Genomic DNA, 15,729 nt, shown 5'->3' on the forward strand with positions numbered 1-15,729 from the left:
TAAATAGGTCGAATAATTATATATATATACACTTATTTATGTGTAGATTTTCAATAATGCATATATACAAGCACATAGACCAAAATAAATATTAAAGCACGCACGCGCGCGCAACTGCAAAATAAAATATTAGTTCCTACGCTACCAAAAAAAATTACAAAATGCAATAGTTCAGTGAGTAAGGTCGTCTCCGCATGAAACAATAATAATATTGAATATTCGGTTATTTATAATTATACTATATATATAATTGGGGTTTTTTTGATTTATCACATTAAATAAGAAAAGAATAAATTTGCTCAACTAAAATAAAATAAAATGTATGACGGATTACCAAAAATAATTAAACTTTAGAATATGCATGAATTTTCTGTTCCGATATAAATTTTGTTTCATTGACTAGTTGAATAAATTGATTATAGTTGATTTAGATGCGTTCATAACTAACATTTTCTAACTTTACTGACTCGACAGCTTTAAGTACTAGAAAGATACAATTTAATTTAACAAAATTCCTACGCGAATTTGTTTAAAATTGATTTTAATTCTTCCCTTAGAGTATTTATCTAGGTTGCTACACTAATTGAAAAATTAAACAATTACGGGTGTTAATCTCCAATTTAGCTACGAAATCTCAAATCAATACGTGCGCAATAATAAATATTTCTAAACTTATAAATTAGAAGAATTAAAAATATCAAATATCGATGAACACCAAATTAAACAAAATCAAGTCTTACAAATTCAATATCAAACATATATTCACACATACGCTAAAAATGAAATTATTCGAAATTCATAGAAATTGAAAATACAAACAAATAAAGAAGTTCATCATGCCTTCAATTTTAAAATCGACAAAGAAGAACAATACGAAAATAGAATAGGAACACCCCGAAAAGTCGTATGGAATCTTCCTCCAAGTTCTCCTCTCTTCAGTGCTCTTCTCTATCCATTTTTCTCTTTAAGAAAAAATATGTTGTGGTAGAACATGGTAGTCCCTTTATCTTCCCCTATTCAATTGCAATCGTGTCTCAACAACTCCATCCGAAAATCCCCTTTACACTTCAATCCTTACATACTTTTTATATTGTTAATTTATCCATGAGGATCTTTTTGTAAATTCTACATTTTCTCGTATTGTGTTCTGCTCATTATCTTTCAAGTACACCCCAAAACATACTAACTCCATGAAACCTATTATGCAATAAAAAAACACATCATGAATTGCATATATACGAAATTTCGTATTTCAAAAGTCGCCAAAAATATAATAAAATATCATTATATACAACACATATTAAAAGCATAATATATATATAGCTTGAAATTATAAATAATAAAAAGAAATAGTAAAATTTTCCTTATTTTAAAGTTGTCAAGAATAGAAAAAAAATACTAATAATAATAAAAAATCAACAAAATAGTTGACTTGTTCTAGTAATTGTTTATAGTCACGACCAAGGAACAACTTACGTCCAAGTTTTTTAGATTTTGGTTTAAAATTAATTTGAAACGAGTATTAATGTAAATTTTATTCAAACAATAGTATTTTTATATAATATCTTTTAAGAAAATAGTAGATGTGTTATTTTTGCTAAAAAGAAAAAAATAAACACATTTTTTCAGAAAAGTAAAATATTATAATATGCTAAAAAAAAAAAAATAAACACATTTTTTCAGAAAAGTAAAATATTATAAATATTAATTATTTTATATTATCTACACAATTATTTATATTTTACGTAAAAAAAATGATTTCTTTAAATTATTTCACAAAATAAATATATACAATGTATTTTTGTTAAAAATCATGAAAAAAATAAAATATTTAAAAAAAATAATATTTTAATTATAGTGGATAGTTAAAAATATTATAATGATATTTTTGTTCATATTTTTTTAATATAAAATTAATGGCTTAATGTAAAATAAAAATATTTATAAAAAAAATAAATATTTAATAAAATATTTAGTTTGTAATTCAAATACCTAAATAGAAATATGAATATTTTAATTTAAAATACTTAAAGAACATACCAGGCAAATTGGCTGTTTCAATTCCCTATCTACAAGCACAACAATTGTTTCCTTGACAACAAATTAATATAATATTATATACTTTTTCCTTAGAACTTTTATATACAACTATTTTATCTATTTTATCATTTTTATATGTTTGAAATTAATTTAATTTTTTGTTTTTGTAACAATTGTCGCACAATTTTAAAAATAGAAAAATACATACTCCCTCCCTCCGTCCAAGCTAAAAGTATATAATTACTTTTGGCGTGGAGATTAAAAAATAATAATATTTTAATTACAATGGATAGATAAAAATAGTAAAATGATATTTTTGTCTTTATTTTTTTTTTATAAAAATAATGATGTGATGTAAAGTAGGAGTATTTGTGGGAAAAATGAGGTATTTAATGAAATGGTTACTTTGTAATTGGACGTCCGAAAATAGAAATATGTAGACTTTCTAACCGGAAGGAGGGAGTACAATTTACATAATATTATTATAAAAACATCATCATTATTACTCCCTCCGTCTTATATACAATGTCTGCTACACTATAGACACAATATTTTATGAGATGTGTAATTAATAGATAATTAACAATATATTAGTGAAAATAATTATCCTATAATACAGATAATTATAAATTAAGTTAAGATAACTAATTAGTTTTATTAAAATTTAAAAAATTGAAAAATTTAAAATGATATTAAAGTGTATAATTATTTTCTTAAAAAAGAAAAATAACATGGAATGTTAATTTGTTTTTTCTTCTTAAAAAGATAAATTATTTTTTATTGTACTATTTAGATATAAAAATATTAATATTCTAAAATCTTTAAACTCAAACTAAATAATGTGGAGGTTTGAATTTTAATTGAAATTTAAATAAATAAAATTTTAAATTTGAATATAACATGATATAATATAAATAGATAAAACTAAATAATGTGGAGGTTTGAATTTTAATTGAAATTTAAATAAATAAAATTTTAAATTTGAATATAACATGATATAATATAAATAGATATTCGATGTAATATTTTAAATTTAAAATTTTTAAAATAATATAAAAATACTTGATTTCCTATTTGATATTTTGATAATTTTCTTTTAATAAATAAAAAGCTAATTTCCATCCGGAGTAATTTCAATTCGAAGATTCAATCTTCTAACCTAACAAAAATTTTGCTTTAAGAACATACCTACGTTCAATCACACATCATTATCATCACCATCTTCATCTTCATCCTCATCTTCATCCATACTGTAATTCTTCCATCCAATTTAACACTTGATTTTATGATACCCAAATCACACCAAACCAGACCATATTCTTCACAAAAATAAATTGGAACTGAAATTTTATTATTATAAATTTTCAGATCTAAACTCTCAGGGATCTAGTAATCAGCTCCATCCATTCATTTGGATATACACTGTATACAGACTATATCATATTATCAGGAAGAAGAAAAAAAAAAAAAGTGAAAAAATAAAAGAGGGATTCAACATCAATTGGGACCCCAGCAGCTCAAATACATGACTGTTCTTAGCGAGTCTTCCGATTGCTGCTTAGTCGTGTTCTTCGAAAGCGCCATTGAAGAAGAGTAGTGTCCAGACAAACCTAATTTCTGCGCGCGAGGTTCAGCGGCGCTACTGTAAGATCTGAGGGTGGTTTTTGCTTGCTGTTGCAGGATTCTGAAAGCATAATTCCATCTGCAGAATCCGGCCTGATCCTTGAGTGCTTCCACTGCTCCGATGCTCACTGCGGCTATCCAAGCTTTGCTGCTCGAACTCATAACTGATTGATTGAATTTGTTTGAGGTTGATCGAGAGAGCTATGAATTTGATTGTATTTTGTGTTTGTTTTGCTGTGGAAGATGATTTCAATCTTATCTTATATATATAAAGTTGGGGACGGAAATGGAGAGTGGGGAGAACAGTGGGCCGTTCCGCCGATGGAAAATGAAGGCGCCATCTGTTTTTGCTGCTGCTGCTGGTATTTGGTTACCAGCCTTTTGTTTTTTCTGCCGTTTCCGTACCCACAGTGCGTGCGGATCACGTGATGCTGGCAAGTAGTAATTGATGCTTTTTTTTTTTTTTTTTTCACATAATTTGTTTTTAATTTTTATTTTTATTCATTTTATATAATTTGTTATTTAAAATATAATCATATATTTTAATTATATTTAAAATTTGAAATTTGAAATTTTTTTAATTTTAATTAAATTATTTACTAGTTATATTTTATATAGATTGGGGTAAGAGATACACTTGATAAGGATTTACACGTCATGTTTGCTTTCCATCATTCATTGCGGTTCGAACCGGCGTCCACGGTTTGCAATAGTATGAAACCAAAACTGAACCGTTAAAAATTCGGCTCAGTTTTAGGGTCATATCGGTTCTAACTGAACTTCCGGTTCAATAACCGACGAACGTTTGGAACCGGGTGAGGGAGACTGGTTCATCAAACTAATAAGAAAATAATGGCGCTCGACGGGTACTTCAAAAAAATTCAACAGCGAAAATTGTACAGTGGAGAGAGGAGAAAGAATAGCATGGGCGAGTCATTTATCTTCACTCCTCCTCAGGCAACTGAGCTATCTCTCCGAAGGTTTGAAAACCCTAATGTCTTGTCGCACCAATGCTTTGAATACTTTAGATGTTTGGGGTTCTTATTTGTATGTTTAACTTGCAGTCAGATCGAGAACCTGAGAAAAGTTGATGAACTTGTGGATCTTGGTCCCGAGGAGAAGAATTTTCTAAACAACCTCACTAGCGAGCTTGAGGTGAGCAACTGAAAAATTTAATTATTTGACATTTGTGGAAGTTCCATTTTTATTTTATTTATTAGGCGCAAACCTGCAATTTTTGACTGCAGAGCAAAATTGATTCGGTTTACTCGGAGTGCTCTTCGAATTTCAGTGTGTTACAGAATAATGACGTTGGTAGGGTTGTTTTTGTTATTGTTACCTTCATATTATAATCGTCTTTATAAAGGGTTCAAGATTGTGTATATAAATCTAAATATATGATGTAGATGAAATTTTGTTGCAATTAAAGAAAGAGCTGGGTGAAGTGGAGGCTGAAAGTGCGGACCTTGAATGTGAAATTGAGGAACTTCAAAAGAGAAATGTGGAAGGTGAGGGATAAGTTATGTTCTGTAATTGAACTGAAGTTGTTTTTGATAAATTTATCATCTCAGTAGCCAAGTCCATTTGCCTTTTCACTTAGATGTCTGACATCTGGTATTTTTTTTTTATTCGTTAAATGTAGAGGTTGATAAATTGCAGAGTCAGCTGGAGAAATTATGCTGGTCATTGGATATTGAATGGCAGGTTTGTTTCTAGGAAGTGTAAGGTATTTCAATAAACAAATTGTGCTAGGAAGTAACATTCGTAATGCCAAAGACAGTTGCAATTTGTATGCCATAGAAAGGAAATTGATTGGAAACTAAAAAATTCATCATGTTCTATTCGAAAGCAGAGAGTAAAGATAGAAGAACCGTTTCAAATGTATATTAGGGAAGTACCTGAATACTTTTGTCATGTGTAAGAGTTATATCAAGATTCAAGAGCTTGAGTTCATAATTTTTGTTATTGACTGACATCTTTTCTAAACTTGATTTTTTAGTAATTCCCAGAGTGAGAGGAGGCAAGACAAAGCTAGATATAGAAACATGATGTATTGTATGCTTGGATAAGTAAACTGCATTCTATGACCAGGGTAGTGCCCAACTGATTGCATTCTTATCTATATATAATTTTGCTTTATACCCAACTACTATTTACTTGCGAATCTGTCGATATATGATTGTTTATGAATATGTGATACATTACATATCATTGATTTGTACTAAAGTTATCTATGTATTGCAGAAGTCAGAGAAGGCAAAGGAGGGCATAGACATAGAGACCTTTCATATTCTAGATGATTTGGTGGAATCTGATTCCAAATTTAAGGTTTATTTATTTTGCAGTTTCAAATTTAATATATTTTATTTGGTCACTTAGAGTTGAGAGCCAGTGGGTTCCAAAAGAAAAGCTATTATGGCCTATCATTCTATTAGGAACTCCCAACATCAAAAGTGTTTTTTCTTACATGCCTCTATTGCTCGATAGCCCGTTGCTATGATACATTTGATTCTTCATTACACTTAGCAGAGTCCAAGAAGCTAACACGTGTTATTACGTGCCCAAAACAGAAATTTATGATTGGAAAAATATTATTAAGTACTTATTTTTGTCCCTTTGCTGTTAAATGACTCTAACCAAGTAAATATGTTTGTCCTAATTCTTTTATTAGTTGCTAGAATTGAGTCACCAGATTGAGAAGAACAGGACAAATCTAAAGTCACTGCAGGATCTTGATGCTGTTTTCAAAAGGTAGTTTACTGCTTAGAAAAAGTGTAGCTCCATCATTCCCCGTCCTCTACCCCAGCTTCTGAACATGAGTGTTTTTGCCCAATGCATGATCATTTTCATTGTGTCAGGTTTGAAGCTGTTGAGAAAATTGAGGATTCATTGACAGGTGTCAGAGTTATTGAGATTGAAGGAAACAGTATCAGATTGGCCTTGAAGACATATATTCCATTTTTAGACAGTGTTCTACGCCAGCAAGGCATAGAATGTGTGATTGAGCCATTGGAAATAAACCATGAATTGATAATAGAATTCATAGATGGAACCTTGGAACTAAACAATGTTGAGGTAAAGCTCTTGTTCTATTTGGATACAGAAGTTACAATGCTTTAGGCATGATATTAAGGGTGTGTTTGTTTGGGGGTTTGGATTTTGGATTGGGATTTGAATAGTAAAAATTTTGAATTTGAATAGTTGTATGATATGATATAAATAGGGTTTGATGTGATGTTTTGAATGTAAAATTGATTTTTAGTATAATATAAAAAATAAAAAATAGGTGTTTGATGTGATGTTTTTGGGGGGAAAAAATTGGATGAATAGTAGAAATCCTCCAAAATCCTTCAAACAAACACACCCTAAATAGTTAAGAAGGAAATGAAGTAGCTGATTTCTTAGGCATCTGGAGGCTAGAAACAGGACATGATATTGGCACTTTTGCAAGTACAACCAAGGAGTCTTTTTGGAAAAATATTTTTAGTTGTTGCTATCCAAGGATTTCACCAAGTAGTGGGATTTACTTCCTTTGATGCTCCCATATAATGCAAGGACTTTCCACAATCACAAGCCATTTGCATAATATAAATTGTCTTAATTGCTAATGCCAATAGCCATTAGTAGAGGTTATTCCTTGATATACCAATAGTGTCATAGCATTGCTGGAGAAAAGTGTTACCTCATTTAAGCTCAGCTATTAAAGATGTTCTCTTGTTCATGTCCGTTTTGTTACTTAATAACTTCATAATGGTTTGTGCTTTTTACTGCTTGACATTTCAATTTCAAGCCCCTTCTTATCAGTGCTGCTAAATTTTTTCTTTCATCCACTTATCCAGGCATGTTCTGAAATGGTAAACGTGAACGATTTATCTATTAATAATTGTGAAAATAAGTGTCGTACTGTTTCCAAATATATTCTTATTCACAAACGGCATATGGACACTTGATAACCCCTGATGCATGGATGTCATATGAACTTAGCCTAGTTAATAGATAAGGTATGAAGTGTAAACTTGAATCTGTTTCAGCTATTAAAAGACAAAGAACACTATTTAGATGCTTTGTGTTATATTTGTCATACTGTTTTATGGAATTGTTTCTTCGTTTTTGCATTTCATTCTACTGTAATGAATTCTGCCATGCATTATGTTAATAGGACTTACTGTTTTGTTATATTCTTTAACCTTTACTATGTGTATGCAGATTTTCCCAAATGATGTACACATTGATGAGTTTATTAATGCTGCAAAGTCCTTCAGGTTTGTAGCATACCTTTCACTTCATTTCTTGTTTCCATACTTTCTATAGTTCTATAGAGGTGAAAGTATGCATCTAGAAATTTTCTTGCACGCCACATTGAGACTTTGAGACCATTTTAATTATTTTAGATTATTTTTTTTTGTTAATTTTTAATTTCTTTTGAGATTGTTTAGGATAAAGTTTAATATACCAATGGGCGAAGTTAAGATTTCTTTTCTTACAACCTTGTTCCTTGGGTTTAGATGTGTTTAAATATCTTTTGACATCTTTTTGAATTACTTGAAAGTTTTGGTTGAAGTTTGATTCAGAAAAACTAAAGTATCAGCCAAATGTCTACAGATAGTTTGTTCCATACAAATCTGAAAAGGATTTTTTTTCCCTACAAATATTAATCAGTAAGAGCTCTCTGTTTGCGTATTATTTGTTCTTCAAGGGGATTATCTCTTGTTGATTCTCTCAGATGAATTGGGATTAGTCAATGTATTTGCTTTATTGGTGTGTGTGAGTTGTAGTTTTCATTTTCACAATTCTATACCTACATTGTTTCTTTCTTTTCTATGGGGTGCGATATCTTCAATAGGTATGTTTTGAGATAGATTGGTTGGTCAAAGTTTCCAAACATTTGCCTCATTGTTGCAGGTTTCCTGTATAGTTAGGTTGACTATGGTGTCCTTTACGAGTTTTTGCTAGATTCATATGATCTTGCTTTGTAAGTGGCATATTTGTAACTAATGATAGCCCATTCAATGAGAAGAATGGAAAAACAAGAAGTTTTCCTTTATTCTTTGGCGCTGGGGGATTGGAGCATGGACAAGAATAGAGTAGTAACTTTAGGACTACACAGATTTCCTTTCTATGTAATTTGACAGTAAAAGTTTAGCAGGTTGGGTCTCCGAGATGTGCTATGCATGCTAAGTTTAGCTTAGTTGATGCTATTGCTTGCATGCATTTGTTAAATTGAGGACTTTGTTAATGTATGCATGCTGATATTTTGGTTTCTTGTCCGACATTTGATTATCTGTGGTGTGTCCAGGCAGCTTTATCCAACATTCTCTATCATCAAGACCAGGTCCACCTTGGAGTGGTTTGTGAGAAAAGTGCAAGAAAGGATGGCTCTTTCGACAGTCAGACGATTTGTGCTAAAAAACTCTGATAACTCAAGGTCTGTCTCAAATAATATGTTTGACTTGCTTAAAAGCATTGTTTTGGCAAGTAATAATTGCGTCATCCTACATTATCTGAATTGAAAAATTGTGACCAAGTTAGCAATGCGATGGTTTAGATCGTGCATAGAGTCTCTGCTTGAATTGGTGGGGCATACGATTCAAGGATGTCTTGACCAAATGCTAACTAATTCACTTGGTTTTGCCACCAATTGAACGAAGTTAATCTGATTAAACAAAGGACATAGTATTTTGATTCAGAGCTTGAAAATTTTCTGGATCTATGATATTAGAATTGTGCCTTCTTATTTGATTAATAATGTCCATATGTGTGATTACAATGCTTGAATTGGAAAATTATCCGAGAACCTTACAAAATAAACACTACCAAGTTTTTGGTAACAAAGAACCTTGTGAAGACAATAAATCTTTATGTAGTTAAAGCATATAATTAAATTTCCAATATCTGTTATTTTTAATGGATATTATGGAAAGCAATGATATTGTGTTTATAATGAAAAATCAGTCTGCTTATTGTACGAGATTATTATAATGAATCAGAATGCTGATGTACTTTTGTTTCTTTAGTACAACAAACAAATACTTGATGAAATCGAAGGATCCCAACTTTAGATACTGTAGAATTCTAACAAATGCTATGCCATTTTATGTTCTTTTCAGACATTCACTTGAGTACCTAAATAGAGATGACATGATCGTAGCTCATATGGTGGGTGGGATCGATGCATTTATAAAACTTCCGGAAGGGTGGCCTTTATCAAATATGGCTTTGAAACTGACATCGCTAAAGAGTACAAGCCATTCTCAAGAAATTTCATTGAGCTTCATTGGGAAGGTTGTGGTAAGTGATTTTATTGCTTCTATTTTGCTTCCAAAAATGATAATGTACAATGTTTCCTTAGTGTTGTTCAATTATGTCATTCTTGTTTCCTGGAAATGTCTCTTGAGTTCCAATTTGTGTTGTCAAAGTGCTTTTCTGGTTTAGATTCTATGAAATACAAACGATGAACTGTGCTAACATTAATACATTGAAAGTGAAGCTAGTTTATTGTTCATGACTCCCAACATATTTTACTCCTACACATTAAAATGTTTACTAGTACTTTTTGTCAGATAGTAAGTATCTCTACAGGTTTCCTTCATGTTTATAATGAAATTTGTCAACTTTTTTTTACATGATTTCTGTGCTTCTCGGTCATTTTCTTAGGCTTCCTTTACTTGGAAGTAGTATATAATACTGCATTAACGACAAATCAGATGATGAACAAAAGATGTCTGCTCAATGTCCCACATTTTTAAAGGCCTAGGAGAAATTAAATGGTTGAAAACAATTAATGTTGGTTGACATTGATTTATCAGTGATGGTGTAGTTTTATTTGATGAACCTTCACAGGGAAGGTGGTCATACTTGAGGGCACGGTTGCGCACCCATAGGGGTTCACTAGCAAAACTAAGTTTCCACTTTCAGAAATTTGTCCTGTATATTCCTTTCAATGTCAGCATTATCAGCCAACACTATGCAATTTAAGCTCAGCTGGCTTTCTAGGATTATGTGCCTTATGACGACCTTGTAGAATGCTTCATGCATTCACTCGTGGACCAACCTCACATTCTTGTGTCTTTGATTTGTCAGGAAATGGCGAACTCTTTAAATCCTGACTTACTCCACAATGTCTCCTTCTTCACCAACAGTATTGAAGAGATACTCATGCAACAAATGCGATTGGAACTCCAGCCAAACAGTAAGCGCCACGGTGAATGAATGATTTTGTGAGCCACAACTTGGTAAGAGTTAAGTTAGATGGATATATTCTGAACTACTGTTGTGTCTAAGTTAAGTTGGTTGAAGTTTTTTTAGTCTGCATATGAGTATATGATTATGCCATTAGACCTGTTGTTATTGTTGATATCTGTTTGGTATATACAACACCTAATTGTGTAGACATTTAGTTGGGGGATATGATATTGCTCAAAATTTAATGCTCTTGGTCTCATTTCATATTCTTACTATTCTTCATCCCAAACATTTTTAACTTGCATGTTCTTTTCTACATAAATATATATATATATATATAATTTAACTATGAGCAAAGTTCAGTAAATGAATAATTTTATAATGATTTTTTTTGTCAATTAAAATAAATAGATAATATGAACATTTAAGACAATCATTTCATGCAAATATTCATTTAGGACAGGCTTGTGCTAATTGTATATTTATGTGTTTATACTAACCAATGCCTGGGTCAATAACCCTCCAAGAAGGGTTGAAAATATTGTTTTGTAAGTTCACACAAAACAATGTTTAAAGAGCTTACGACTTAAAATAAAGTGAAATTAATTTCTTACATTAACAATCTATATCCTAGAGCATTAACAAAATTCAATAATTCCACAATGTACTTCATTATTAACAATCAAAATCACACACAAGTTGGAGTTAAGATAAGATAGATAAATATTTTTGGTCTATTAATAATAGCAAAGCTTATCGGGTTTACTACAAATGTGTGAAAAAAGTGATGAAGTTACTCAATGTTTTATTCATGATCTTTTGCAAGTAAAATGGTAATGAGGAGTTGATAGTCTAAAATCAAGTTGAAATCAAATTGCTTATGAAATTGAACTCGGCCAAAGGCTTAATCAAATTTGTTATTGTTTCTAATGTAGTGGAGCAACCAATTCATGACTAATCTAAAAGGAATTCTATCACTCAAATAAACGACTTAGAATTGTAAAAAAATAATATAATTGAAACTATAATTGGTGACCAATAAAGTAGTTATGCCACAAGATAAAATAAACAAATTTTAAAGCATTATCCCGAGTCAATTGCTTTTCAACTATAGGACAATAAGTGAATATTATGACAAAGGGATTACATTTATAAACATTTGAAGGACTTGGACTCTTAATGCTATTTTGATTAGTAATTGGATATTTTGGTTGGGAAGTCAAAATTTTGAGGATAGTTAAAAACTAAAGAGAGTTTGTTTGGTTATGGTTTAAAAATTAAAATTACCATTATTCATTTACACCGTTTATAATAATAATAATAATAATAATAATAATAATAATTATTATTATTATTTTTTTATCTCATAAAATATTACCTAAGGTACTATTTAATTTAAACCAAAATTCAAACTAAAACCAAACAAACTCAGTCCAGAGGCATTTATATCTTTCTATTAGTCTGATGTTTTGATACGGAGGGAATCACAACCTGAAAGTGTTGAAGAACAAGAGATTAGTGGGGTATCTTATGTAGTTATGTCTAAAAGTTGAAATCTCTACTTAACCGTTTTGGCTGATGCAATCAAGAAAGTGGGAGAAAAAGGTTTTTACTTGTGTTAAAAGGGGACATATATATAGATTGTAAAGGTTGTTGTGATTCTTGTTGTTGGAAAGAAATTACTGCAATTGGCTTGTATCTAATCATTGGCTGCTATGATTTGTATGCTTGATTGTTAATTTCTTGTTGCTTTAGTATTCTTGAGTACCATTTGCTTCATTATATTAAATGGGTGGGTATGCATGCTTGTAATAGTATGATACCACAGCATCATTGCCAATTAATAATATGCCATGGTTCATTACTCATTAGCAGAGGTCATTGCTATTCAATCTGTTCCCTCCCACAAGTAGCCATGCTTGTAATTAAGTAAACATAGATCTATCTAACTTTCACACACCAAATTAATTGATACTCCACAACCAAAAAACCTTCAATAACCCCTTCACTTCACAACAACTACATGTATTGTATATATCATAATATGGATCTATATACATGAGAGAGAGAGAGAGAGAGAGAGAGAGAGAGCAGTGTTTGATGTCAATTGGGACCCCAACAGCTCAAATACATGACTGTTCTTAATGATTCATCCTGAGAGCAGTGTTTGATGTTACTTGCAGACACTTTCTGTTGCAGAGGCTGAGGTTGAGTAGGAGTGCAAGATCTGATGAGGTTGTTGGAGTTGGCAATGGCATTCTGGTGGTGGTGAAGGAGCAGGCTGAAGGCGTAATTCCATCTGCAGAAACCACAACGATCTTTGAGTGCCTCCACAGTCCCGATGCTTGCTGCTGCTGCAACTATCCATGTTTTGTTCCTCAAACTCATCTTTTATACTCTTTTATAGTATATCATTCAAACAAACAGATTTCAATATTGCTGCTGCTGCTGCTGCTGCTGCTTTTAGTTGTTCTTGTGTCTGTCTGAGTCTATTTATTGAGAGAGAGAGAATGGGTATGGGTGGGTGGGGTGGGGTTGGGTGCACATTGGTTTGAGGCAGTGGTATTATTCAATCCATCTTTTCTTGTCCACAGAATTGGGATAATGTACGGCAATATACGTTGAATCCGTGCAAACAAACTCCCATGCTCTTTAATGGACTTTTCTGTTAGTTTTTTTAAATATATACTAATATTCTAACAAAAATATTTATAAAGTAAGAAGAAAAATACAATAGGGCCATAAGTTTATTGTCTCTTGTGTAATTTGTCGGCTAATACTGCTTTATGTTTATTTTTTCGAGCCTATGCTGGATAAAGATATATATAAAACAAACTGCCTATTCATATAGAAAAGATAATGGGTTGGGCCTCTACAGTTTATGGGCCCAATCTTAAAATCCACATATTCGTAGAGTGATTTAAATAATTTAAAAAAATGTTTAAATTATAAATTTTGTATATTAATTTATTTTACAGGTTTACACATATGTTATATCTTGGAGCAAATAATGAAATTTCCTCACCTCACACACACAAGCTAAGGGATCAGACTCGAGTCATACCCCGTCACCGGTTCAACCCCACACCACCAGGTCAAATAAATTTTAAATGATTAAATTTTTTTATAATACAAATAAATAATTTTTTAAAAAAATTATATATAATATAAATTTATAATCAAATCATACGTCTATTAATTTTACAAATTTAAATTTATTAATATATTATTATATTCATTACCGAACCTAACCCCAACCCAAAATCCCCCCAATTTTCCACACCCTTAATTATTTATCTATATATTATTATAAAATTATATACACTAATATATTTTGATTGCAGTCAACTAAATTGAATGAGGCAAGAATAATAAAACACGTTCCCCTTATTTTTCAAACACCATACCCCTCACTGTACGTCACGATCCCACCCACCCACCCTCTCAATCTCTCTCTCTCTCTCTCTCTCTCTATATATATATATATATATTTATATGAAGTGCATGTATGTATGGACGTTTCTTCTTTCTTTTTCTTCTTCTTCTTCTTCTTCCTTTCTGACAAACTGTGCATGGAATTAATTGTTTAGATCAAGATGCTGGAGTCGGTTAATCTGGTGAAGAACCGTAGGAAGAGCAAGTTCTTGGGTTGTTTCACCGCCGGCGATGAAGACGGTGCACCGGCGGCGAAGCTGTTCAACGGCCATGGCAGAAGGAAGACACGCAAGAAATTGAAGCTTCACAAGTTACTCGTCAACGCTGTTTTCTGCAAGGCATCATTTGTAAGAATTTCTCACTCTCCAAATCCCCACTTTCGTCAAAATGATATTTATGTAAATATTTTCCAAAGAAGTAGTAATTTTCCATTTTCTTCCAAATTCGTGTGCCCAGAATTCTGATTCCTATTTTGATTCCTAATTTGTTCGTATGTTGGATTATTATTAATTAATTACTTCCTCGATGTTTCCTAGTCCAACCGCCAATCAACGTCAGTTTATTGTCATTTAAATTTAATAAACCGTCGTTTCTTGACTTGACTATAATTGATATATCTATCAAATTTGTTAATTTCTGCCATGAAAGAACCTGTAGAAAATCCTCTAACAAGTTCCCATTTCCTACAGGTGAAGAAATTTCGACACAAAAAGAACAGTTGGGGATTATTACAATGTCGATCAAATTCGTCGACGAGAATAAAAAATCATACAAATCTTTCGACAAAAACCCAAATCGAGAAAACTTTACTGCACGACGGACTCTCCTGTAACTCCTCATCAAATCGTTATTCGCTGTTTTCTTCATCGAAATCTTCCTTTTGTTCTTCTTTGTCGTCGTCGTCGAATTCTTCGTCGTCATTTTCGAATCCGACAGCGGTCGATCGGAGGGCGAACAATCCGGGAACGAAGTCGGCGTGCAGACACAACCCTGGAATATGTATTGTAATAATTTGTTTAGCGGCGGTGGTTTTGTGGGGGAAGGCTTGCGCCATAGTGGTTTGCACATCGGCGTGTCTATTGACGGCGGCGGAGCCGGCGCGGACGGCGGCGATTTGGAGTAATGTGGCGGCGGAGTCTCGAGAGTACAAGAAAAGAGTGATCATGGAAGGTCTCTTGCAGAGGTAGCCATGTCGTCGTTAAATTCTTACAATGTATTCTTCTTCTTCTTTTTTTTTTTTTTTTTTTTTTTTTTTTTTTTTTCCAAATATAGAATTTGGGGTTTGTTTGCTTTGATGTCTGTTTATTTAATTATTTTATTTTGCAACGATAATTTGGCCATCAAATGTTTATACGTGGGGTTTTGGAAAATAATAATTTTCTAATGTTGTGCAATGTTGATTACATGCTGTTGGAATTGGACGAGTTTATATGGATTTTTATTTATTTA

At 31.6% G+C, this 15,729-nt stretch overlaps 3 protein-coding genes across 3 annotated transcripts; 2 read left to right on the top strand and 1 right to left on the bottom strand.

Annotated features, from left to right (window-relative positions):
- Window positions 1-3,357: 3,357 nt before the first annotated feature.
- Window positions 3,358-3,965, bottom strand: LOC127266090 (uncharacterized). The gene has a single exon (XM_051296210.1). The coding sequence runs from the start codon at window positions 3,823-3,825 to the stop codon at window positions 3,538-3,540; it is 288 nt and encodes a 95-aa protein (XP_051152167.1). The 5' UTR covers window positions 3,826-3,965; the 3' UTR covers window positions 3,358-3,537.
- Window positions 3,966-4,338: 373 nt separating this feature from the next.
- LOC127266089 (uncharacterized) lies at window positions 4,339-11,091 on the top strand. Its single transcript, XM_051296208.1, has 12 exons — window positions 4,339-4,643; window positions 4,728-4,818; window positions 4,911-4,977; window positions 5,070-5,171; window positions 5,306-5,367; window positions 5,908-5,991; window positions 6,335-6,414; window positions 6,522-6,738; window positions 7,870-7,925; window positions 8,960-9,088; window positions 9,771-9,951; window positions 10,744-11,091. The coding sequence occupies exons 1-12, from the start codon at window positions 4,516-4,518 to the stop codon at window positions 10,870-10,872; spliced, it is 1,326 nt and encodes a 441-aa protein (XP_051152165.1). The 5' UTR covers window positions 4,339-4,515; the 3' UTR covers window positions 10,873-11,091.
- Window positions 11,092-14,335: 3,244 nt separating this feature from the next.
- Window positions 14,336-15,532, top strand: LOC127266060 (uncharacterized). Its single transcript, XM_051296151.1, has 2 exons — window positions 14,336-14,627; window positions 14,970-15,532. The coding sequence occupies exons 1-2, from the start codon at window positions 14,442-14,444 to the stop codon at window positions 15,465-15,467; spliced, it is 684 nt and encodes a 227-aa protein (XP_051152108.1). The 5' UTR covers window positions 14,336-14,441; the 3' UTR covers window positions 15,468-15,532.
- The last annotated feature ends 197 nt before the right edge of the window (window positions 15,533-15,729 follow it).

The sequence above is a fragment of the Andrographis paniculata genome, unplaced genomic scaffold, assembly GCF_009805555.1.
Source record: "Andrographis paniculata isolate CXL003 unplaced genomic scaffold, ASM980555v1 Contig74END, whole genome shotgun sequence".
Lineage (NCBI taxonomy): Eukaryota > Viridiplantae > Streptophyta > Magnoliopsida > Lamiales > Acanthaceae > Andrographis > Andrographis paniculata.